This window comes from Phoca vitulina, unplaced genomic scaffold, assembly GCF_004348235.1.
Source record: "Phoca vitulina isolate PV1807 unplaced genomic scaffold, GSC_HSeal_1.0 scaffold2, whole genome shotgun sequence".
In the NCBI taxonomy this organism is placed as follows: Eukaryota; Metazoa; Chordata; class Mammalia; order Carnivora; family Phocidae; genus Phoca; species Phoca vitulina.
The window spans coordinates 24,419,974-24,444,742 of NW_022589705.1; the positions used below are offsets into that span (position 1 = coordinate 24,419,974).

Below are 24,769 nucleotides of genomic sequence, written 5' to 3' on the forward strand. Positions count from 1 at the left end.
GAAAGAAAGAAAGAAAGAAAGAAAGAAAGAAAGAAAGAAAGAAAGAAAGAAAGAAAGAAAAGAGAAGAAAAGAAAAGAAAAAGAAAAAAAAAGTATCCAAATTGGAAAGAAGCTGTATTTGCAGATCACATATTATATATAGAAAACACTAAAAACTCCATTAAAAATCGTTAGAATAAATGAATTCAGTAAAGTTGTAGGATACAAAATCAATATACTACCCAAAGCAATCTACAGATTCATTCAATCCCCATCCAAATTCCAATGGCATTTTTCAAAGAAATAGAACAATCCTAAAAATCTATATGGAACTAGAAAAGACCCCGAATATCTAAAGTAATCTTAAGAAAAAAGAAGAAAGCTGAAGGCATCACACTTCTTCATTTCAATCCATATTACAAAGCTACAGTAATAAAAACAGTATGGTACTGGTATAGAAATGTATACACAGATCAATGGAACAGAACAGACAGTCCAGGAATAAGCCCATGCATATAGAGCAAGTTAATTTATGACAAAGGAACCAAGAATACACAATGGGAAAAGGATAGTATCTATATAAATGGTGCTGGGAAAACTGGACAGTCAGATACAAAAGAATGAAACTGCATCACTATCTTACACCATATACAAAAATCAACTCCAAATGGACGAAACACTTAAATTTAAGTGTAACCATAAATCTCCTAGAAGAAAAAATAGGGGTTAAGCTACTTGACATCAAGCTTGGCAATAATTTTTTGGATTTGACACAAAAGCTAGGGCAATGAAAGCAAATATAAACAAATGGGACTATATTCAACTAAAAAGCTTCTACACAGCAGTGTAAACTATCAATAATAAAATGAAATGGCAACCTACAGAATGGGAGAAAATATTTGCAAATCATATATTCAATAAAGGGTGAATATCTGAAATATATAAAGAATTCATTCAACTCAAAACCCAAACAATCCAATTAAAAATCAGCAGAGGAACTGAACAGATATTTTTCCAAATAAGACGTACAAATGGGCAACAGATACAGGAAAAGGTGCTCAACATCACTCATCATCAGGGAAATGCAAATCAAAACCACAATGAGATATTACCTCACACCTGTGAGAACGGCTAGTATCAAAAAAAACCCACAAAAAAACAAAACAAAAAACAAAAACCACCAAAAACCCAGAGATAACAAGTGTTGGTGTGGGTGTGGATACAAGGGAACCTCTGTGCACTGTTGGTGGAATGTAAATTGGGACAGCCACTGTGGAAAACAGTATGGAGGTTCTGCAAAAAATTAAAATTAGAACTACCATATGATCCTGCAACACCAGTTTTGGGTATATACACAAAGGGAATTAATACAGGATATCAAAGAGATATATGTATTCCCAAGTTCATTCCTGGCAGCATTATAGCCAAAATAAGCAAACAACCAAAGTGTTCATCAGCAGATGAATGGATAAAGATGTGGTGTGTACATACACACAATGGAATATTATTCAGCCATGAGAAAGGACATCTTGCAATTTGTGACAACATGGATGGACCTTGAGGGCATTATGCTAAATTAAATAAAAGAGAGAAAGACAAATAGTTCATGGTATCATTTATATGTGGAGTCTTAAAAGAGAGAGAATCAAACTCAGAAACAGCAGATAGAAAAGGGGTTGCTAGGCAGTGGGGGAAATAGTGAGAGGTTTGTACAACCTTTTAGCTAGAAGATGGATAAGGTCTGAGGATCTAATGTATAATAACATGGTGACTACAGTTGGTAATACAGGTATTGTATAACTGAAATTTGCTAAGAGAGTAGAACTTAAAGGTTCTTACCAAAAAAATAAATAAATTTTAAAAATTTTGTGTTTGAACATTTATAAATTATTTCTCCTACGGTAATATGATATATACATCATACTTATAATTCCTACATCCAGTGTCTTCTAAATAAAATGCTTTTTATTCAAACTGGTCGACATTTGGTCATATTTTCCTTTATGAACTATAAGGATGGGGAAAAAAGTCATAAATGTACTTTTTCATTGATGTGTTTTATGTACTTTTATATGTTTACTTACTTTAATAAGTAATGCTTCATTTGTAGCTTCAATTACTTCATTCCTATCTTGGACTTGTTGATGCAAATTGCTTACGGTGTCCTGAGCTTCTTCTAATTCCAGTTTTGCCTTCTCTAACTGTTCATTTAGTTGCTGAACAGAACTCTTTTGAGAGTCAGCAGAAATCTTCCACTTCGCATGGTTCTCTTGATGTGAAATCATCTACACAGCCCCAGAATTGAAAAAGAAAAGAAAAGAAAAAAATAGGGTGGGGTTGGTTTCAAAAACATTCTAATACTTCTCACTTCCATTTATACTGAAGTAAATTCTGTTTTTAGGTACAAACATCTGATTTCTCAACAAATAACCTATTAGAGGAAAAAAAGGAGAAGAAGAAACCTATGGTCTTAAATTACCTAATAACAGTTAACCAAATACAATGGGCTGTTTTTTTGATCCTGATTTGAACCACTTAACTATATAGACATTTTTGTGATAATTGGGAAAATGTGAACAAATGATGGGTAATTGATAATATTAAGGAATTACTGTCAATTTTTAATTGTAGTAATAGTATTGTGGTTATGTTTTTAAAAAACAGCTCTTATCTTTTAGAGATACTTATTGAAATGTTTACTGATGAAATAATGATGTCTGGGATTTGCTTCAAAATACAATGAGGTATGTGGGGGAAGGGAAGTGAGTGAGGTTAAAGATATGGTGGACTGGCCAGGTTTTATGCCTCGTGTCCTGGTGTAGTTATGAACAGCACCCTTTTTCATTCTCAAAAGTATTTATTCCCTTTTAAAAAGAAATGGTCAACATAAGTATAGATGAAATCACATTGGCCACAAATTGATAATTACTAAAGTTGAATAATAAATCTAGGAGGATTTATACCATTCTTTCAAAATTTTCCATAATAAAAACTTTTTTTCTTTTTTAAGATTTTATTTATTTATTTGATAGAGACAGCGAGAGAAGGAACACAAGCAGGGGGTAGTGGGAGAGGGAGAAGCAGGCTTCCTGCGAGCAGGGAGCCCGATGTGGGGCTTGATCCCCCCACCCTGAGATCATGACCTGAGCCGAAGACAGACGCTTAACGACTGAGCCACCCAGGCGCCCCATAATAAAAACTTTTTAAAAATCTATTTCTTATCAAAAATATCAGGGGAGGTGCCTGGATGGCTCAGTCGGTTGGGCGTCTGCCTTCGGCTCAGATCATGATCCTAGGGTCCTGGGATCAAGTCCTGCATTGGGTTCACTGCTCAGCGTGGAGTCTGCTTCTCCCTTTCCCTCTGCCTGCCACTCCCCCTGCTTGTGTTCTCTCTCTCTCTCTCTCGTAAAAAGAAATAAATAAAATCTTTAAAAAAATATCAGGGCTTTTGCAATTATTATTAAGTGACTTTTCTGACAATTCTGAAACCTGTAATTTTTTAAATGCTGTTAAAAATTATTTATCCTTTTTACTAATTCTGTTACTTTAATGACTTATTTCTTCATTTTTATATTCAAACAACATACATGCTTTAAAAATAAATCTTTGTCAAGTACCAAAGAGGATAAAAACATATTACAAATTTTTATATCTTACATATAAAACAATACCAAATATTAAACAACAGTAAAACCTATTTTTACAATTCATTTTATGTACTATCTGCTTATAATTTCAGAGGGCTTACAAAGCTTAAAGTAAAAAATTAGATAATAAGAAATAAAAGTAGAACAGAGACCACATATTAAAAGTGCAAAGAATACTTGCTGGTAAACACTTGAGCTGGACTAGTTATTACTGATGATCACCTGGGTTGAGTAGCTAATATTTATTTATTAAATAATTATGCTGAATCCAACAGCATTCCATTTGTCTTTAAAGACCAAGGATTTAAATCTCTTAGCCTGCTAACTGGATTCAGCTTGCAAATACGTTTTGTTTGGCAGACACAACGTTTTCAAAGAGATCAGAATCTAAACGCACTTAACCAAGACATGGTGACTACAAGCCCTACCAATCCCTCACAAAGATAGTCCCAAACTCCTTTGAAAGGAGTTTAATATAAATATAGTTGTAATCCTTGTCATATAGAAAAATGTTTTATTAGAAGTCCATAAGTAATTTAAGTCTAATACATACATTTTAGATATCTTTAGATGTAATTTTTAAAAAGACAAAAAGACAAGAAATGTAGCCGCACTGGGAAATATGAACCATGGGAATATCAGTGACACTGATGATAATAAACTAAACGCCTTTGTAACAACAACAAAAAAGACAAGAAATGCTATTCTAATTGATAACACTGCTCATTTCTATAAAGGCTCAGGACATACAAGTAGATAAAAAGTATCAGGTTCTAATTTTGCCTCTCTAACTTACTATCAGAACAAATATTGTAATGCAAAGCATTATAAATTCATATCACATGAAACTACTTATGTTGTTTACAAAATATCTCCAGTTAGTTTTGGCAAGCGCTATTTAATAACTGATGATGATGATGATGAGCCAGCCTCAGGTTTAAGAACTTTAACTATATTCATTTAATCCATTTAATTCATTTAATCCAGTTCTATGAGGTACATATGATTATTATGCCCATTTTAGACAGAGATGTTAATTGCTCAAGGTCACATAAGTGCTAAGTGGTAAGCTGAGATTTGGAACCAGACTGCCTGCCTCAAGAATTTAAGCTCTTAACTCCACAGTGTATTAGCTCACTGGATATGAAGTGAAAGTTATATTAAGCTACCAGAAATGAAGACCACAATGAGTTATTCTCTAATGAACATTTAGAAGCTAGACTTATACTTTTGTTCAGATAGTTCACTTTAGCAGGGAGTACTGGAACAAATTACATTTTTCTTTACCTCCAGATGATAAGCTTCTTTGAGAGATTCTACTTCTGCTGACAATTTCTTGATTTCTGCTTGCATTCTTGCTTCTAAATGAGCTTCACGTACTTGAGAAGCCCCCAATTCTTCAGCTAAATGGTGTCCATGAGCTTCCTTAAAAATGACATATTAAGGAAAGGTTGTTTGTTTGGTTATTATAGCTAAACCAATCACGTGCATTTATGGAAGTATTTTCATCTTTTTTTTAAATTTACTTGACAGAGAGAGAGCGAGCACAAGCAGGGGGAGCGGCAGGCAGAGGGAGAGGGAGAAGCAGGCTCCCCGCTGAGCTAGGAGCCCAATGTGGGGCTTGATCGCAGGACCCTGGGATCGTGACCTGAGCCGAAGGCAGCCGCTTAACTGACTGAGCCACCCAGGCGCTCCTGTATTTTCATCTTTTATAATACTATATAAGTGTTCATATACAAAGTTAACTTATTGAATAGTATACTTTAAAATCTAGACATTTAAGAGACTACAAATGGGACTGTATTAGTATATTGTTTATCATAATATAATACTTCACTAACCAATGCATTCCGTAAAACAAATAACCACAGCATGTTGAACTTTGGCAGGTAAGTCTACTCTAAGGTTTGCCTGTGCATTTTGTTCACCAGATGCACTGTTTGCTTATCAAGAGTCAGTTGTGGGGCGCCTGGGTGGCTCAGTCAGTTAAGCATCTGCCTTTAATGATCCCAGGGTCCTGGGATTGAGCTCTGTGTTGCCAGGCTCCCCGCTCAGAAGGGAGTCTGCTTTCCCCTCTGCCCTTCTCCCCACTGGTGAGTGCACGCATGCTGTCTCTCAAATAAATACATAAAATCTTTAAAAAAAAGAGTCAGTTGTGTATTTGTCCAAACCTATTTATGCTAGTTGTGCTTGTGATTATAATTATGCAATTCTAATATACATTATGTATGAACATTGAGGAAATATACATGCAAAAAGAAAGTTTTTATATGAAAAGAAAGTTATATGCTTTGAGACAGCTTAATGAATGAGTCATAAACATTTTTTACCCAATTAGAAGCAGCCAAATAGTTGTAAAATATTGTGGGAAACCCTATGTAAAATATAAGAGATGTTAAATTCTAATTGATTTACAAATGTCTTTTAATTCTTCTTCTACTTTAAAGAAACCAAAATTGGAAACACTAGATGAGGGAACAGGAGTATGGTTAATGCAAAAAGATTAGGTGGAATTCTAATCAAAGACCCTGCCCATACACACAAAAAGCAAGATTTGGTCCTAAATTAAAAGATTTACACATGAATATGTATTTAGAGGTTTGAGTTGAAATATTTTATTTTAAACTATCATTTTAACGAATCAGAACTATAGTGAGATACTACCTCAAAATGGCCAAAGGTAACACAAGAAACAAGGATGCAGAAAAAGGTGTTAGCAAGGATGCAGAGAAAGGGGAATCCTTTTACACTGTTGGTGGGACTGCAAGCTGGTGCAGGCACTCTGGAAAACAGTATGGAGGTTCCTCAAAAAGTTGAGAATAGAGCTACCCTGTGACCCAGCAATTGCACTACTGAGTATTTACCCCAAAGATACAAACGTAGTGATCCGAAGGGGCACCTGCACCCCAGTGTTTACAGCAGCAGTGTCCACGATTGCCAAACTATGGAAAGAGCCCAGATGTCCATCGACAGATGAATGGGTAAAGAAAATGTGGTATTTATATACAATGGAATACTACTCGGCCATCAAAAAAATGAAATCTTGCCATTTGCAACGATGTAGATGGAACTAGAGGGTATTATGCTAACTAAGGGAAATAAGTCAATCAGAGAAAGACAGTTCTCATATGGTCTCACTGATATGTGGAATTTAAGAAACAAAACAGGATCATAGGGGAAGAGAGGGAAAAATAAAACAGGACGAAACCAGAGAGGGAGACAAACCGTAAGAGACTCTTTTTTTTTTTTTTTTTTTTTTTTTAAGATTTTATTTATTTATTTGAGACAGAGAGAATGAGAGAGAGAGAGCACATGAGAGGGGGGAGGGGCAGAGGGAGAAGCAGACCCCCTGCCGAGCAGGGAGCCCGATGCGGGACTCGATCCCGGGACTCCAGGATCATGACCTGAGCCGAAGGCAGTCGCTTAACCAACTGAGCCACCCAGGCGCCCAAGAGACTCTTAATCATAGGAAACAGAGGGTTGCTGGAGGGGAGGGAGGTGGGGGGATGGGGTAACTGGGTGATAGACATTAAGGGCACATGATATAATAAGCACTGGGTATTATATAAGACTGATGAATCACTGACCTCTACCTCTGAAACCAGTAATACATTATATGTTAATTAATTGAATTTAAATTTAAAAATGGAGAAAAAAGTAACTTTATTTTCTTTTTCAAGTTTCATTTAAATTCAAGCTAGTTTCAGATGTAGAATTTAGTGATTCAGCACTTACACACAACACCCAATCTCATCACAAGTGCCCTCCTTAGTCCCTATGACCCGTTTAACCCATCCTCCCATGTACCTCCCCTCTGGTAACCATCAGTTCTCTGTAGTTAAGTCTCTGTTAATTGGTTTTCCTCTCTTCCCCCCCAACCCATGTTCATTTATTTTGTTTCTTAAATTATACATATGAGTGAAATCATATGGTATTTGTTTTTCTCTGACTTATTTCACTTAGCATAATTCTCTCTAGCCCTAGCCATGTCATTGCAAATGGCAAGATTTCATTCTTTTTTATGGCTGCATAATGTTCCATTTTATCTATATACTATATCTTCTTCATCCATTTATCAGTTGATAAACATTTAGGCTCTTTCCATAATTTGGCTATTGTAGGTAATATTGGTATAAACATCAGGGTGCCTGTATCCCTTTGAATTAGAATTTTTGTATCCTTTGAGTTAATACCAAGTAGTGCAATTGCTGGATCCTCAGATAGTTCTATTTTTACCTTTTTGAGGAACCTCCATACTGTTTTCCAGAGTGGCTGCACCAGCTTGCATTCCCACCAACAGTGTAAGAGGATTCCCCTTTCTCTACATCCTCGCCAACATCTGTCGTTTCCTGACTTGTTAAATTTAGCCATTCTGACTGGTGTGAGGTGGTATCTCATTATGGTTTTGATTTGTATTTCCCTGATGCTGAGTGCTGTTGAGCATTTTTTCATGTTAAACTGTCACTTTAAATAATTCCCCACTTTCATTCACTTTTTTGATTAATTGAGCTTACCTTATCCACATAAAATCAATTGTACTATACTTAGATACTACTGATAAGGACAGAGATGAGATAAAAGTAGATAGCTTCCTAGGAGACTTCCAAATGCCAACATATTCTAATAAAAATTCCTTATATATTCTTTTTTTAAAAAAAAGATTTTAGAGGGGCCGGGGTTACTTAGTTGGTTGGGCGTCTGCCTTTGGCCCGTGTTCCCAGGGTCCTGGGATTGGGTCCTGTGTCAGGCTCCCTGCTCAGCGGGGAGTCTGCCTTTCCCTCTGCCTCTCCCCCTGCCCATGCTCGCTCTCTCTTTCTCACTCTTAAATAAATAAGATCTTTCAAAAAAAGATGTAATTTATGAACCTATTAAAAAAAAGATTTTATTTATTTATTAGAGAGAGAGAGCACGAGCATGAGTGGGGGAGGGGCAGAGGCAGAGAGAGAGAAGCAGACCCCCCGCTGAGCAGGGAGCCTGACGCAGGGCTTGATCCCAGGTCATGACCTAGTCCAGGGCAGACGCTTAACCAACTGAACCACCAAGGCACCCCCCCTTATATATTCTTTATTAGTCTAACCAACCAGATGTGTGAATAAAAGCATTGTTTACCAAAATTAAATGTAAAGATACTTTAATGCAATTCCTATACTATATTAGTAAGCATAATAAAAAGCAGAAGACTCAAAGGCACTTTTCTAAAACTCAATAAATACATTTTTCTCAAAGTCTAAGTAATTAACCCAAGGATATCAATCTAAGTATTTTTAAGCAAAATTGTTAACCTTCTACCAAATACTGGGGAAATACAATTTATATTATTGTTTTTGCTATTAAAAGCACTTTCTCTCCCTAAGGGTTCTGGACTACAGATTTCATAACAGTTATTAATTTAGATTTCACTTTTAACAGTAGCTACAAATGTAAAAATTTTACTCAAAAAAGATTAGCTTTGGGGCTCCTGGGTGGCTCAGTTGTTAAGCGTCTGCCTTTGGCTCAGGTCATGATCCCAGAGTCCTGGGATCCAGCCCCATGTAGGGCTCCCTGCTCTGCGGGAAGCCTGCTTCTCCCTCTAAAAGTACTTTGTAACTTAATTTATTGAAAACTAATTAGTTTGGCCAAAACTCATTTCTGAAGGTCTTCCTACTTATATTACTAGGCTACACTAAATATAACATTTTTCTTCGTAAAATTTTAGTAAAATATACATAACATAAAATTTACCACTTTAACCAGTTTTAAGTGTAAAATTCAGTAGTATTAAATACATTCAGTGTGTGTAACAGTTAATATAATCTACAATTTAAAAAAGTAAATGCTAAAATTTTAAAGATTTTTAGTAAGGTAAAATTATTTAGAATAGGGATTACTTTTTCTTTAGAGAGTTGCTTTATTTCCTCCAGTTCACTTGACAGCCTTTCTACCTCTCTCTGTGCTTGGACTTGTTGACGACGAGCCTCCAACAATTCTGCATGAGAGTTCTGCATCTGCTCTCGAGTTAGCCTCAATTCTTGCTCCATATCTATGGCCTCCTTGTACTGAGTTGCAATGTACTGTTCCTGTTCTTTCATAACCTGAAATACACAAGATATTTGTAGGTTTCAAAATGAAATGATATAGATAACCTATTTCTTATTCTGATTTCTCTTTTAATTAATTTCCCCAACCCAACTCGATCTCTATAAAATTTAACACACAGTATCATCCACTGTGAAACTGATACTCAGAAAATGTTTTTTTTTCCTTTTTAATGATAAGAAAATGTACTATAATAAATCTGGGACTAACTGGTATATTTTGCATGACTAATGTGCAAGCTGTATAAACCTTTATCATTATGACTATAACGTGGCAGAATACATAATATAAAGAGACAAAAGAAGCTAATACCTGATTATCCATTTCACAGATGGAGAATATATTGGCACGAATAACCAAAACCCACCATTAATCCACATGTTTGGGTTAAGGTCATGAGCTTATTCTCTGTAAAAGTAAAATCTGCCACTGGGACTGCTACTCCTTCTGAAACATTTCTACATTACTCAGTTAAATCCCTAGTAAAGTATTGTGTTCTTAGAGAAAAAAAAAATTAGTGAAAAGTTAGTTCTAAATTAGCTCGGTGAGGGATATTAGAAGGTAGGTAATTGACTTTAGGGCTGATAAGAAGGAAAGAAATGAGTACAAATCATTAGGACCCTGATGTCTGGAATGGGGACGTTGGGTCCAACTGTATTATATATCAGTATAAATCTCATGTAAATATTTTTAGTCAGCCTTTGTTAGGGAACATGAAATGACTGGGCCAGTAATCATTTTCTTTTCCTTGGGGCCCAAACTTGCTCTCACAGACCCTGCTTAATTTATGTATATAATTCGACAAATATTTATTCATGATTACTATGTGATATGTGCTGTTTTAGGTATTGAGGACTTAGGCGTGAGCAAATGAGACAAAGTGGCTACCCTTAAGGATTTTATATCCTACTGGAGGAGACAGATAATGAAACACAATAAAGAGCTATATGTGAAGTTTTAAAGTTGAGTATAGTATTTAAAAACAAAAAAGTTACATATATGAGAGCTCTTGGAAGCAAATTCACTTTTTAAAAAGGCAAGTGGGTAGAATGGGTTCACCAGTCAACACACATGCAAACTGGTAACACAAAGTCATCAAACTTCATCTGGCAACTAACTCAATGTATTTGGTCTCAATAATGTACAATTATTATCTGTTCATTCATTCTCTGGATGGAGTTCCTCAAGGACAAACGAGTGTATCTTATTAATACCTGTATCTCCAGCTCTATTACATAGTAGGTTCTCAATAAATATCTGTTGGCCAAGTAAGCACATATCGTGGGTTTACTATGTGAGAGATACCATGCCAATGCCCGTAGGCAGTATAAAGTAAGATGATGTCCTTGCCTATAATTGGAACATCAGAGTAAAATATTTAAAAAGATCAAAGAAACCAATAATTATCTGACACAAATAATTAGCCTAAAAATACTTATGGCACAGTTTCTATATTTTAAAACCAACCAGTTTAAAACAAAGATTTGTATCACTTTTTAGATAATATTACTCTGTTCCTTAGGCAGAAAATAATGTGCTTACATTTTCCATTTCTTTCATCTTTTGTTGTGTTCGTTCATTTTCTTTTTTCAGTTGACTTATCTCCTGTTCATTCTGTAGCATTATAAACTCTTTTTCTCGAAGCTGTTCTTTGGAATTTTGCAATTTTTCATTCAGACTTTCTATCTGAATTTTAAACAGAGCAATATTAATGTAACTAAGGAAAAATAGCTGTTTAATCATAAATGCAGTCCAAGTAAGTCAAACACATATACAATAGCAAAATATAAAAATGTGTTTTTCTTAAGACCACCGTAACTCAGACATTAATATCAGAATTCTTGTGCTTAATAAGATGCTTACTTGTATACCTAAAATATACTAAAAGAGATGAAAATCTCAATCACATTTGTATAAGAAAGGAAAATTAGAGTACATTAAAACAACAGATGTTACATGACCTCACAAGTAATTTTATAGGTAATATGTACAAGAGGTGAAAAATATAGGTAGTGAAAACAAAGTCCTCTTCCCACTGTGTTTCTTCCTTAGAGGCAACCACAGTTAAGAGAATTACAAATCCTTCCAGAGATACTTTATACATATTCAAACATGCACACATGATGATAAATATGTGGACACACTGAGACAAGAAAAACTACATTCGAAATAACATTAAGAGGGTAATCATCAGGGGCTAGGGAGTGAGGAAAATGAGGAAATGTTGTTCAAAGCATATAAGGTTTTGGTTATACAGGTTGAGTAAATTCTGGAAACCTAACGTACAGCATATGACTATAGTTAGTAACACTGTATTGTATACTTGAAATTTCCTAAGAGAATAGACCTTAAGCATTCTCAGCAAAAATAAATAATTAAAATAATTGAAGTGACGGATATGTTAATTAGCTTGATTGTGATAACTACTCCACAGTGTAAATATATATCAAACACGTTGTACACCTCAAATATATGCAATTTCCGTCATTTATATGTCAATAAAACTGGGGAAAATTAAGAGGAGAAAAATGAATTTACTTATTTATTTATTTTTTAAAGATTTTATTTTTTTTTGACAGGGAGAGAGAGAGACAGTGAGAGAGGGAACACAAGCAGGGGGACTAGAAGAGGGAGAAGCAGGCTTCCCGCTCAGCAGGGAGCCCTACACGGGGCTCAATCCCAGGACCCTGGGATCATGACCTGAGCTGAAGGCAGACGCTTAATGACTGAGCCAGCCACCCAGGTGCCCGAGAAAAATGAATTTAAAGTAGCATGTACAAGGTGATTAAAATTATGTAGTATTGGGGTGCCTGGGTGGCTCAGTCATTAAGCGTCTGCCTTCGGCTCGGGTCATGATCCCAGGGTCCTGGGATCGAGCCCCGCATCGGGCTCTCTGCTCCGTGGTAAGCCGGCTTCTCCCTCTCCCACTCCACCTGCTTGTGTTCCCTCTCTTGCTGTCTCTCTGTCAAATAAATAAATAAAATCTTTAAAAAAAAAAAAAAAGTAGTATTGTATGTATTCTATAAAAAAGCCGTATTATGTGAATAATAGATGCTTACAGTTAAGGAGTTATTTTCCAAAACAATATAAAATATGTAATTTTAAATAATTTACCTGTTTGTTGCATTCTTTAAGTTCCAATTCTGATTTCTCCAGAGTACCCTCTAATTTAATTATTTTCTGTTCCATTTCTCCCCTGTGCTCACGAATAGTCATATCCAAATGTGTAACCTAAATACAAAAGTAACATTTTTTTTTTATTAACATAAAATGTATTATTTGTTTCAGGAGTACAGGTCTGTGATTCATCAGTCTTACACAATTCACAGTGCTCATCATAGCACATACTCCCCCCATTGTCCATCACCCAAGCCACCGCATATCTCCCACCCTCCTCCACTCCAGCAACCCTCAGTTTGTTTCCTGAGATTAAGAGTCTCTGATGGTTAATACAAAAGTAACATTAAGGGGTGCCTGGGTGGCTCAGTCATTAAGCGTCTGCCTTCAGCTCAGGTCATGATCCCAGGGTCCTGGGATCGAGCCCTCCATCGGGCTCCCTGCTTGGCAGGAAGCCTGATTCTCCTCTCCCACTCCCCACTTGTGTTCCCTCTCTTACTGTGTCTCTCTCTGTCAAATAAATAAATAAAATCTTAAAAAAAAAAAAGTAACATTAAGCTATTACTCGACTTTATTCTAATGTGAAAAATTGTGTGCTTAGATGTGTCTTAAAATTGTTTACAGTAGGTATAACTGAAACATAAACTCACCTCAAATTATTTTACAAAATGAGAAAAATATTCATTGCTTATTAATACTGAGTCTTAAGGCTCATATGTATTACATAAACTTAAAGAAAAGATACAACTATGTTCATAAATAACAAATAAATGATTTAGACTTCATTTTATGCTAAATAAAAGCTGCTAAATACAATGCAACATAACAAAAATTGTGGAATGCAGAAAAAGCAGTGTTTGGAGGAAGATGTACAGCACTGAATGCATGTATTAGAAAAGAAGAAAGACCTGAAATCAATCACTTAAGCTACCACTTTGGGAAACTAGAAAAAGAAGAAGAAATTAAATCCAAAGTAAGCAGAAGAAAAGAAATAATAAAAATTAAAGCAGAAATCAGTAAAATTAAAATTAGGAAATCAACAGAGAAAATCAACAAAACCAAAAGCTGATTCTTGAAAAGATCAATAAAATCAATATGCCTCTAGCCAGGCTAAGAAAAAAAGAGAGAGGACACAAATTACTAATTTCAGAAATGAAAGAGAAGACATTACTAAAACTCTCATAGACATTAAAAGGATAATAAGGAATACTATAACAACTCTCTGACCACAAATTTAATAAAACTAATGAAACAGACCAATTACTTAAAAGACAGAATCTACCAAAACTCACACAGGAAGAGACAATCTAAATAAGCTTATATATATATTAAAGAAAGTAATGATTAATAACTTTCCCAAACAGAAAGCAGCAGGTCCAGATGGGCTCACTGGTGAATTCTACCAAAATCTAAGAAAGAAATTATACCAATTCTCTGCAATCCAATTCAGAAGACAGAAGCAGAGGAAATACTTCTAACTCATTCTATGAGGCCAGTATTACCCTAATACCAAAACCAGAAAAAGACATTTCAATACACCTTCATGATAAAAACTCTCAGTAAACAAGGAATAGAAGGGAACTTCCTCAACTTAATAAAGAATATCTATAGAAAAACAACAGGCTAGCATCATACTTAATGGTGAGAAACTCAAAACGTTCCCACTAAGAACAGATACAACTCAAGGATATTCTCTCTTACTACTGCTTTTCAACACTGTTCTAGCAGTCCTAGCTAATGCAATAAGACAAGAAAAAGAAATAAAAGATACACATATTAGAAAGGAATACAAAACTATGTTTGTTTATAGATGACATAATCATCTAGGTAGAAAATCCAAAAGATTTGACAAAATAATTCCTAGAACTAATAAGTGATTATAGCAGGACTGAAGGATACAAGGAGTACACAAAATCAGTCACTTTCCTATATACCAGCAATAAACAAGAGGAATTTGAAATTTAAAACATAATATGATTTACATTAGCACTCCCCAAAACAAAATACTTAGGTATAAATCAAGCTAAATATATCAAGATCTATAGAGAAACTACAAAACTCTAATGAAAGAAATCAAAGAATTAAATAAATAGAGAGAGTCCTTATTCATGGATAGGAAGACTCAATATTTTCAAGATTCAAGATGTCAGTTCTTCCCAACTAAATCTAAACATTCAAGGCAATTCCAATCAGAGTTCCAGCAAGTTAATTTGTGGATATTGACAAACTGATCCTAAAATTTACATGGAGAGGCAAAACACCCAGAATATCCAACATGATAACTGAAGAAGAACCAAGTTGGAAGAGTGACATTACCTGACTTCAAGACACTAAAAAGCTACAGTAAACAGACCTTGGTACTGGCAAAACACAGGTGAATAAATAATTGTACAGAATAGAATCCAGAAACTAAATATGTTAATTAACCTTTGACAAAGGAGCAAAGGCAATACAATGGAGAAAAAATAGTCTTTTCAACAAATGGTGCTGGAATAAGTGGACAACGACATGCAAAAAAAATGAGTCTACACCACACCCTTCACAAAAATTAACTCAAAATGGATCACAGACCTAGATGTAACTTGAAAACTATAAAACTTCTATAAGATAACATAGAGGAAAGCCTTGGATGACCTTGGGTGATGACTTTTTAGATGCAAAGCCAAAGGCATAATTCATGAAAGAAAGAATTAATGAGCTGGATGTCATTAAAATTAAAAACTTCTGGGGCGCCTGGGTGGCTCAGTTGGTTAAGCAACTGCCTTCGGCTCAGGTCATGATCCTAGAGTCCCATGATCGAGTCCCACATCGGGCTCCTGGCTCGGCAGGAAGCCTGCTTCTCCCTTTCCCACTCCCCTTGCTTGTGTTCCCTCTCTCGCTGTCTCTCTCTCTGTCAAATAAATAAATAAAATCTTTAAAAAAAAAAAAAAATTAAAAACTTCTGCTCTGTGAAAGCCAATGTCAAAAGACTGAATTAAAGCCACAAACTGGAATAAAATATTTGCAAAAGACACATTTGAAAAAGGACTTGTATCCAAAATATACAAAGAACTCTTAAAATTCAACAGTAAGAAAACAAACAACTCAATTAAAAAATGAGCCAAAGACTGTAACAGACACCTCACCAAAAAAGATATACAGATAGAAAATAAGCACAGGAAAATACCCTCCATATCATATGATGTCATCTGAGAAGTGCAAATTAACCAGGAGATACCACTACACACTAATTAGAATGGCCAAATCCAAAACAGTGACAACACCAAATGCTAGCCAGGATGTGGAGCAACAGGAATTCACAGTCATTGCTGGTAAGAATGCAAAATGGTAAAAGCCACTTGGGAACACAGTTTGGAAGTGTCTTATAAAACTAAACATACTCTTACCATATGATCCAGCAATCATGCCCCTTGGTAATTACCAAAAGGAGTCAAAAACTTATGTCCACACAAAAACCTGCACACAGATGTTTATAGCAGCTTTATTCATTTAATTGTCAAAACTTGGAAGCAACCAAGATGCCCTTCAGTAGGTGAATGGATAAGTAAACTGTAGTACATCTAGACAATGGAATATTATTCAGTGCTAAAAGAAATGAGCTATCAAGTAACAAAAAGATGTGGAGAAAACTTAAACGAATATTATTAAGTGAAAGAAGCCAATATGAAAAGACTATGTACTATATGATTTCAACTATATGACATTCTGGAAAAGGCAAAATGATGGAGACAATAAAAAAGATCAGTGGTTGCTAGGGATGGGGGAAGAGGAAGAAGGATAAAGGTGGAGCAAAGAAAATTCTTAGGGCTTGAAAATACCCTGGACGATACCATAATGATGGATACATGTCATTAAACATTTGTCCAAACCCACAGAATGTATGCACCAAGAGTGAATTGTAATGTAAATTATGGAGTTTGGATGATTATAATGTGTAGATTCCTCAACTATTATTAAACGTACCACTTGGGTGGGGAATGTTGATAATGGGGAAGGCTGTGCATTTATTTATTTATTTTTTGGAGTAAAACAAGATTTCATTGTTGACAAGGTTACTTTTGATTTGCAGAAATTCTTTTGGTTTTTCCCTGCACTCCCCCATTCAATCTTGACTGCCACAATGAGACAGACAGAAAGCGCGAGGACACTTTTCTCTTGCATCTCTAGTGGAAACCTTAGCAGCAGACAGGAACTGCTCCAAGGGCTGTGCATTTATGGTAGCAAGGTGTATATGGGAAATCTCTGTACCTTCTGCTCAATTTCACTGTGAACCTAAAACTGATCTAAGAAAGTCTTTAAAAAAGATGCCTTTTGAATAGTTTTGTTCCTCCAACAAACACACTATTAGAGGAGTTACAATAACTCCTTTAATCCCGTTGTCTTGGGATATGCAATAATGTAAGAGATCAAAAAGTTCAGATACTACGCTAACCTTCATTCTCAAAAATTGACTTTCTATAAAAATAGCAAGATGGGGGCACCTGGGTGGCTCAGTTGTTAAGCATCTGCCTTCAGCTCAGATCATGATCCCAGGGTCCTGGGATGGAGCCCCGCATAGGGCTCCCTGCTCAGCAGGAAGCCTGCTTCTCCCTCTCCCACTCCCCCTGCTGGTGTTCCCTCTCTCACTGTCTCTCTCTGTCAAATAAATAAATAAAAATCTTAAAAAAAAATAGCAAGATGAAGAAAGATGACATATTTCTAATTTTTTATATATTAATGTGCACAGAAAAACATATATGCTTTAAAAAGGTCCATTTTACCAAAAAGTGGTGATCTCTAAAACCCTGCATGATTGTACTATAACAGAAAATTTCATTAAATATAATTAAGAAAACCAACTTGAGCTGCTCTTTGCTTTAGTTCCCAATTTCTCTCCTTAAGTGCCTGATCCATTTCAAGGAGTTCTTGCTTTTTATCTTCATTCTCCATCTTGCATTCTCTGCAATTTATCAAAGGAAAAAGATCAAAGCAAATAGTAGGAATATTATAGTTTTAAAAAATTAAGTCGATGGGGTTAGCGTCCTATAAGCTAAAAGTGATAAAATATATGCCATTATTTCTGACCTTTGAAAGGGCTCAAATTAAAGAAATACTGAATAAAGAAAATGACTGGTACCAATAGTTACTTTAATAAAGTATTCTCAAAAGGCAAAAGTTAACTCAAACACTACTACTGTAGACAATTTAAGCTAAATGTTAAAGTACTCCCAAGATATAAAACTGAATCAGTATAAGAATTTTTAAAATATGTCCATATTTTTCATTTACAGATCAGGGGAGCATTTGAAAGTCGTTTCCATATACTAGCTGTGAGTTTATTACAGTTGAATGAGGCATTTATCTCATGGTTGGTATCTCTGATATCCACAGCTCAGTCAATGACCACTGTGTTTCTCATGGGAATTTTACTCAAATGACGCCTTACATATAGTGAAGTATTGAAGTCTAATATAGAAACATTTTTTTTTTTTCTCTAGCTCTCCTAAAACCTTAACTTATTTATAATTTTATATTATAAAAATGCTTAATACTGACAAAACTTTAAGACTTCTAATACTCAGATCAGAGAATGCAATCAAAGAATTTTAATTTGGAACTCTATGTTTTGATATGACAAAGGCTAAAAATGTTGTTGATCTCGAAAATCTTCATATAGTTTTCCAGACTTAAATATGAACAATATTGAACAAAGGTACTGATTTTAAAAAGCAGATTGTGAATTTCTTTAATGAACTATTTACTATTCTCTTAAAAGTCTCAACAGTTAGGGGTGCCTGGGTGGCTCAGTCAGTTGAGTGACCAACTCTTGATTTAGGCTCAGGTCATGATGTCCAGGGTCATGGGATCAAGCCCCTCATCAGGCTCTGCACTCAGTGCAGAGTCTGCTTGTCCCTCTCCCTCTGCTTCTCCCCCCTGCTCACAGGCTCTCTCTAAAATAAATAAATAAATAAATAAATAAATAAATAAATAAATAAATAAAATCTTTTAAAAAAGTTTCAGCAGTTATAAAATACAAGGCTACATTAATAAGTTATTATGAAATGAATTCTAAAGATAATTGTATAAGTGAATAGCTGAGTTTCCAAAAATTCAGCTATCAGCTAGAATTTAAGATTTCATTTTTACTTCTTTCATCTACTCATTCACTTAACCATTTAGCAAATATTTATTGGATGCTTCCTATACATCAGGCCTCTATGTACTGTGAGTTTAATAGCCAACAAGATAGATGTCCTTCATCACATGGAGCATACATACTAATAGGTCCAGTAGAGAAGACAGACTATAAATAATAAACAACAAAAAAAATAAATTGCTATGTTAGAGCATTAAAGACAGTGATGAGATAGTGCCTGGGTGGCTACTTGAGAGTAGGCGGTCAGAAAAGGGCCCTCTGAGGTAATATGAAGGGCAAGAAGTTGGCCATTCAACCATTATTTCAGGCCAAAGAAACAGCTACAGCAAAGTCAAAAGGTAGGAAAAATTTACTAAGTTTTAAGTACCAACAAAAAGGCCAGGAGAAAAGGGAACAATACGAAATGAGGCCAGAGAAACAGGTAGGAACCCTGTCATCTAGGGCTTTGTATTCCATGATAAGGAGCTTGGCTTTTTTTTTTTTTTAATCGTGGTAAAATACATATAATATTTACCATTTTAACCATTTACCATTTTAATCACTTTAAAGTGTACAGTTCAGTTACGTTAAGTAAATTCACAATGTTGTGTAACCATCACCACTATTTCCAGTACTTATTCATTACTCCAAATGAAAATTTCACACCCATCTGCAGTTATTTTCCATTGTCCCACCCCCTAGTTCCCAGCAACCATTAATCTGCTTTCTATCTCTATGTATTTGCTAATTCTGGATATTTCATGTAAATGGAATTATATAAACATATCTGGTTTATTTCATTTAGCCTAATATTTTCAAGGTTCATCTATGTTGTAGCAGATATCAGTACTTTATTCCTTTTCGTGGCTGAATAATATTCCCTATATGGATATATCACATTGTGTTTATCCATTCAACTACTGATGAATATTTGGGTTGTTTCCATTTAGTGGCTACTGTGAATAGAGTTGCTATGAACATTTATACATCATTTTTTTTTAACATGATGTTTTTAATTCTTTTGGGTAAATAACTAGGAGTAGAATTAATGAGTTACATGGTAATTCTATATTTAACTTATTAACTATGCCAAACTGTTTTCCACAGGCAATTGTATCATTTTAGTTTTCCAACATCAATGTAGGAGGGTTCCAATTTCTCTACACACTTGCTAACACTTGTTATTTTCAGTTTTGGGGTTTTTTGTTTATTTTTATCATGGTCATCTGAGAGGGTGTGAAGCAGTATCTCACTGCAGTTCTGATTTACATTTCCCAAGAAGCTTGGATTTTATTCTGAGTATTTTGGGAAGCCACTGGAAGGGTTAAGTAGGGACACAATATAATCTGATTTATGTGTTAAATAATAAACTTAAGTCCATTTCTGTTATGTTTTAAATCATAAACTTACTCCATAAACTGAAATGGACTTTGGGGAGGGTCTGGCATTTAAGCTGGGAGACCATTAGGGAAACCACAGCAACAGACCAGGTGAGAGATGATGATGTCTTATGCTAAGGTGGTAACAGAAAAGAGGCCAAGAAATCAATGGATTTCAGAATATGTTTTCGAAATAAAGTTGACATGAATTCCTAATAGGTTGGATGAAAAAAGAGACAGGCAAAGAGATAAGACTAATCTTTCAGATTTCTGGTTGGAGCAACTGCATGATTCTGAGATGGAGGAAGGGTAGGGTTATGAAGAAAAAAAAAAGAGTCGTGTTTTGGCCAAGTTTAAGATGCCATTACTAGAGGTCATTACTAGAGATGTGGGTTTGGAAGTCTGACACACAGTATTTAAAGTTATATGAAATTTACTAAGAATGAATTTGTGGGTAGAAAAGAGACAGGGTCCTGCACTGAGTCATGGGATACATCTAAGTTCCTGGGTCCTCTTGCTGCTCTCTGTCCTGTCATCCCACATTTCACATCCTGGTTTGTAATTCTGTTTTCCTTTCTGGAATCTATTTCCCACACCTTGGTTCTCGTCTGGCTCTCCACCCCCACTCACCATAGATGTGTGCTGGAACAGCATTTTATGCTATCATTGCTAATCTAAGAACCCAGATTTTAGAGTTGGACAAACTTGTGTTTAACTCCCTTCTCTGGACCTGATTATGTGACCTTGGGTATTTTACTTAATTTTCTCAAGCCTCAGTTTTCTCAAGTATAAAAAGGTGGTAATATGTATATGATAGGTTTATTGTAAAGAAATGAGTCAGATCATACAGGAAGCCCCTGGCATAATCCTGGCACAAAATAAGGTCTTAATACAAAGAAAACACTGTCATTATTAACATTATTTTGCTATTAACCACTGCTGTGTGCTGTTCCAATCATTTTTTACCACTATATAATATACGAGAGGGTGAAAATATAATGTCCAAAGACCAAGGATAGAAATATTAGTCATGAGGAATGGCTGAATTAGTTAGATGGAGCATGGGACAGGCTGACTGGGACGAACAACAGTGAGCCAAAGACAGTTGAGAAATTTAGACATCTAGAATTAAACAGTAAACTTTACTGTATGACCCAAGAAGTCAGAGTAATAAAGTGAAATACCTGTAATTGTGGTATCATTTCTTACTATTTAACACACCTGAGTTCAGCTGTGAGATCCTTTATAGTAGTGTATTTTTCCTCTAATGATAACTGAGCCTTCTGTAGCACATCTCTCAACTCCTGCAGTTGTCTTAAAGTACTTTTTAACTCTCCATGCGCATTTTGGAGTTCAGACTCTAATGCTTCCCGTTTCTGCAAAGCTTCTGTTAGTTCAGTTTCAGTGTGGTGCTGTAATTTTTCTAATTCCTTCACTGTTAAAAGGAAAAAATAATTTTAGAACTACATAAAAACAATCTGTTATTAAAAATTTGTAAATAATTATAATTAAGAATATCCAATTTTATTCATCTACAAGAGGCAAAAACTGACCACTCATTGTCCCTTCCAGTCCTACTAACCCAAATTCTCACTTTATTATTCTACTTTTTAAATATAAATATATAGGCAGATAAGCTCAGCTAACGTGTTGCTTACCAGAATTTGTCTTCTTATCTAGTTCTGTCTTTGTCTGTTCTAAGATCATGTCTAACTGAGAGAGATGCATTGCTTTATTTTCTCCATCTCTTTTTAGGTACATTATTTCTTTTTCCATTTTAGAGAGTTCTTCTCTGTACTGATCCATCTCAAGTTTTACTTGCCTAGTTAAAAACAAAAAATAAAACAATTAATAAACAATAATTTGGAAACCTAAAAGCCAACTGACTTGTCTCTGACTAAACAAAATCTGCAAGTTATATAAGGGCAAATATCAGCAAAACATCTAGTCAGAATACTAGGTCACACTTAGGTCATATTATTAAAAATACTCCAACTAAAAGATTGTAATTCTGCACCAATTATGTACCACTAGGTACGACCGTACTACCTGGTAATATTTAGCAAGGCTAGCCGTCTTTTCAATCTAACTACAGTTAGCTTGTGAAAAGCTTTGTATACTGAGCACATCCATGGATAGGTATCTCATTCATCTGGAATTTCTGTTATCTGCAACACAGAAAATAAGGAAGCCAAGCAATCAAAATATTCACCATAATGACAATACTACTCATAGGAGAATCAAGTCAGTTATTTTTATTCAGACCTTTATTATTTATGTTATCCTTTTTAGCTTTACAAGGGACTAGAGATTTCCAGACTAGTGCAACTTTCTTGCTTTACAGATGAGGAAACTGGAAGCTTAGTGACTCGTCTGGGATAAGACGAATAGTTATTAACAGTGAGAGAATCAGGTTTACTAACTTTCAGTCAGTCCTGAGCTTATTCCAACATGGAAGATCCTCTACCTATAGACAAATCAACATAGTGAAAGAAAGTTTTAGGTCCATTTGTTGGTAACTCCAAAGTGATATTCACTAAGTAAACAAGTGCTAATATTAGCCTCAATAGAACTGATTCTCTTTGAATCAATATTTTTTGTTGTTGTTGTTCTTTAGGTCTTTGATATTTTGTAAATTGAGTCCGCAAGCGGGAACATTTTTTTTGTAAATGCAACTTAGACAACTGTGTATTTGTTCAAGAGGTTTTTAATCTGATGTCCATGAATGAACTTGAGGAGAACTATAAAACTCCTAAAACAATATGCAAAATTATGTATACATATGAAATTATGAATTTAAAGTAAGACTGGTCAGTGTGCTTATATTTTCCTCCAGCTTCTCTAAAGATACAAGCATGGAGTAGTGTGAGTTGGATTTTTAGTGCTGTGTAGAAAAAAGTGAGAGAAAGGTAAGAGAGTTGCAAGTAGATGCAAATCATTGATTTTAATGACTGACTAGAATTTAAGCTGGGTAAAGAAAGGAGAGGACATCAGAGAATGAAACAGTGGTGGAACTGATGAATTAAGTCCTGGTGAGATCAAAGAATTGTTGAATTTGGGGTATTAAAGGGAATCAGGTGATAATAGAGGTATAGATGCTTAATATTCAGGTTACAGAAAAACTGGAGATATTGGAAACGATAAGATCTAGAATAAATCATGTGAGTGAGTGGCTGAGGTATGATAGGGCTCAAGATCATTAGAGGAGAGGAATCTTTAAGATGAGAAGGTAACATCTCAGAAGGATCAGCTAACAGATACTGAAATCCTCAAGAATAATGACAGGAGTGGTGTTGGAGGAAGCAATAGTACATCAGGTGGCCTGTAGGTGTCAGCAACAGTGAGGGATGATATGGTCTGAAGACCAGAGGTTCACAGAGTATGGTATACTATTCCATATCTCAACCCTGTGAGGTATAAGAACTGTGGGAAAAAATTTTTACTTTAGAGGGCTGCAGGACAAGAAGCAAAGTCCTCAGGGAAGAGTAAGACTTCTGTTAAAGCAAGAGAAAAGAAGTAGGCAATATAGAGAATGTCTTTCAGGATGGACTGTGAATTCCAAAGGACAAGTAGAAGTCTCAGAAGTTGGGATAAGCTGAGAGAAGAAAACAGTATACATGGTGAGGTTTGGGGAATTAGTATGAGAGATGACTGTTGACCTGGAAATACACAGCTTCTTGTGGTGTCTGGCATAAGCAAGGATAAAGTTACTATGTAACTATTCAAGTAGACACTGGTGGTGAGGCTGTTTTGTGGGAGACACCAGACAATGGAAGAAAGAAGGTCTGAGAACTGTAATCTTAGTCTTAAACACAGGGCAATCCTCTTGACCCAGCTGAGAGAGTTGACATCTAGAAAAGAAACTTGCTACTCAATGCACAAGGCCTGATCTTTACTCCTGTCAGTGGGAGAGAGGGAACCTGGGGACACAGTGTTTTAGTTCAAGTGCCTAATTCTTGACTCCTGCTGGTAGCATGGTGGGTTAATTATGAGAGTATTATTAATTATGTAAACTCTTGTAGACAAAGCATAAGAGGTCTGGGGAAGCTAGGGAATGCTTTCAGCTTATGGGTCCCTTTCTTAACCAATTAACTATTGATTCCTGGGCCCAGCTCAGCCAAATTAAATCAGAATCTTAGAGGTGAGACCTAGCCATCAGTACTTTTTAAAGCTCCTCAGGTAATTTTAATGTTCAGTTAAGGTTCAGAACCACTGCTGTATTCTATTAAGTTACTCTTTCCCATAAACAATTAGACACCATGAAAGTTTTAAATGAGGAGATCTTTGCCTAAAACTTTTAATACTATCCACAATTTAATATAACACAACAGTTGCTGAGTGCCTATGAGGTATAGGGAACTATGCTAATTGTTGTGGGAGGACCCTAAAATAAACCAGAAATTATTTAGGCCTTAAGGAACTTATAATACAATAGGAGGATAAAGGATTTTAAACTA

The 24,769-nt window shown here is 35.3% G+C and overlaps 1 protein-coding gene and 1 non-coding gene across 4 annotated transcripts in view; both read right to left on the minus strand.

Moving 5' to 3' along the window:
* Positions 1 to 24,769, minus strand: part of CCDC18 (coiled-coil domain containing 18) — a 136,361-nt gene that overhangs the window by 49,883 nt on the left and 61,709 nt on the right. For all 3 annotated transcript variants that reach the window (XM_032423527.1, XM_032423517.1, XM_032423525.1), the window contains 8 exons: positions 21,971 to 22,134; positions 21,534 to 21,747; positions 17,658 to 17,757; positions 12,816 to 12,932; positions 11,244 to 11,387; positions 9,494 to 9,697; positions 4,914 to 5,051; positions 2,064 to 2,264 (listed from right to left, as the gene is read on the minus strand). In XM_032423527.1, coding sequence (XP_032279418.1) covers positions 2,064 to 2,264; positions 4,914 to 5,051; positions 9,494 to 9,697; positions 11,244 to 11,387; positions 12,816 to 12,932; positions 17,658 to 17,757; positions 21,534 to 21,747; positions 21,971 to 22,134 — 1,282 coding nt within the window. The remainder of the gene's footprint in view (positions 1 to 2,063; positions 2,265 to 4,913; positions 5,052 to 9,493; positions 9,698 to 11,243; positions 11,388 to 12,815; positions 12,933 to 17,657; positions 17,758 to 21,533; positions 21,748 to 21,970; positions 22,135 to 24,769) is intronic.
* LOC116627085 lies at positions 16,905 to 17,030 on the minus strand. The gene has a single exon (XR_004298421.1). It is a non-coding gene; the product is annotated as a small nucleolar RNA SNORA31 (small nucleolar RNA).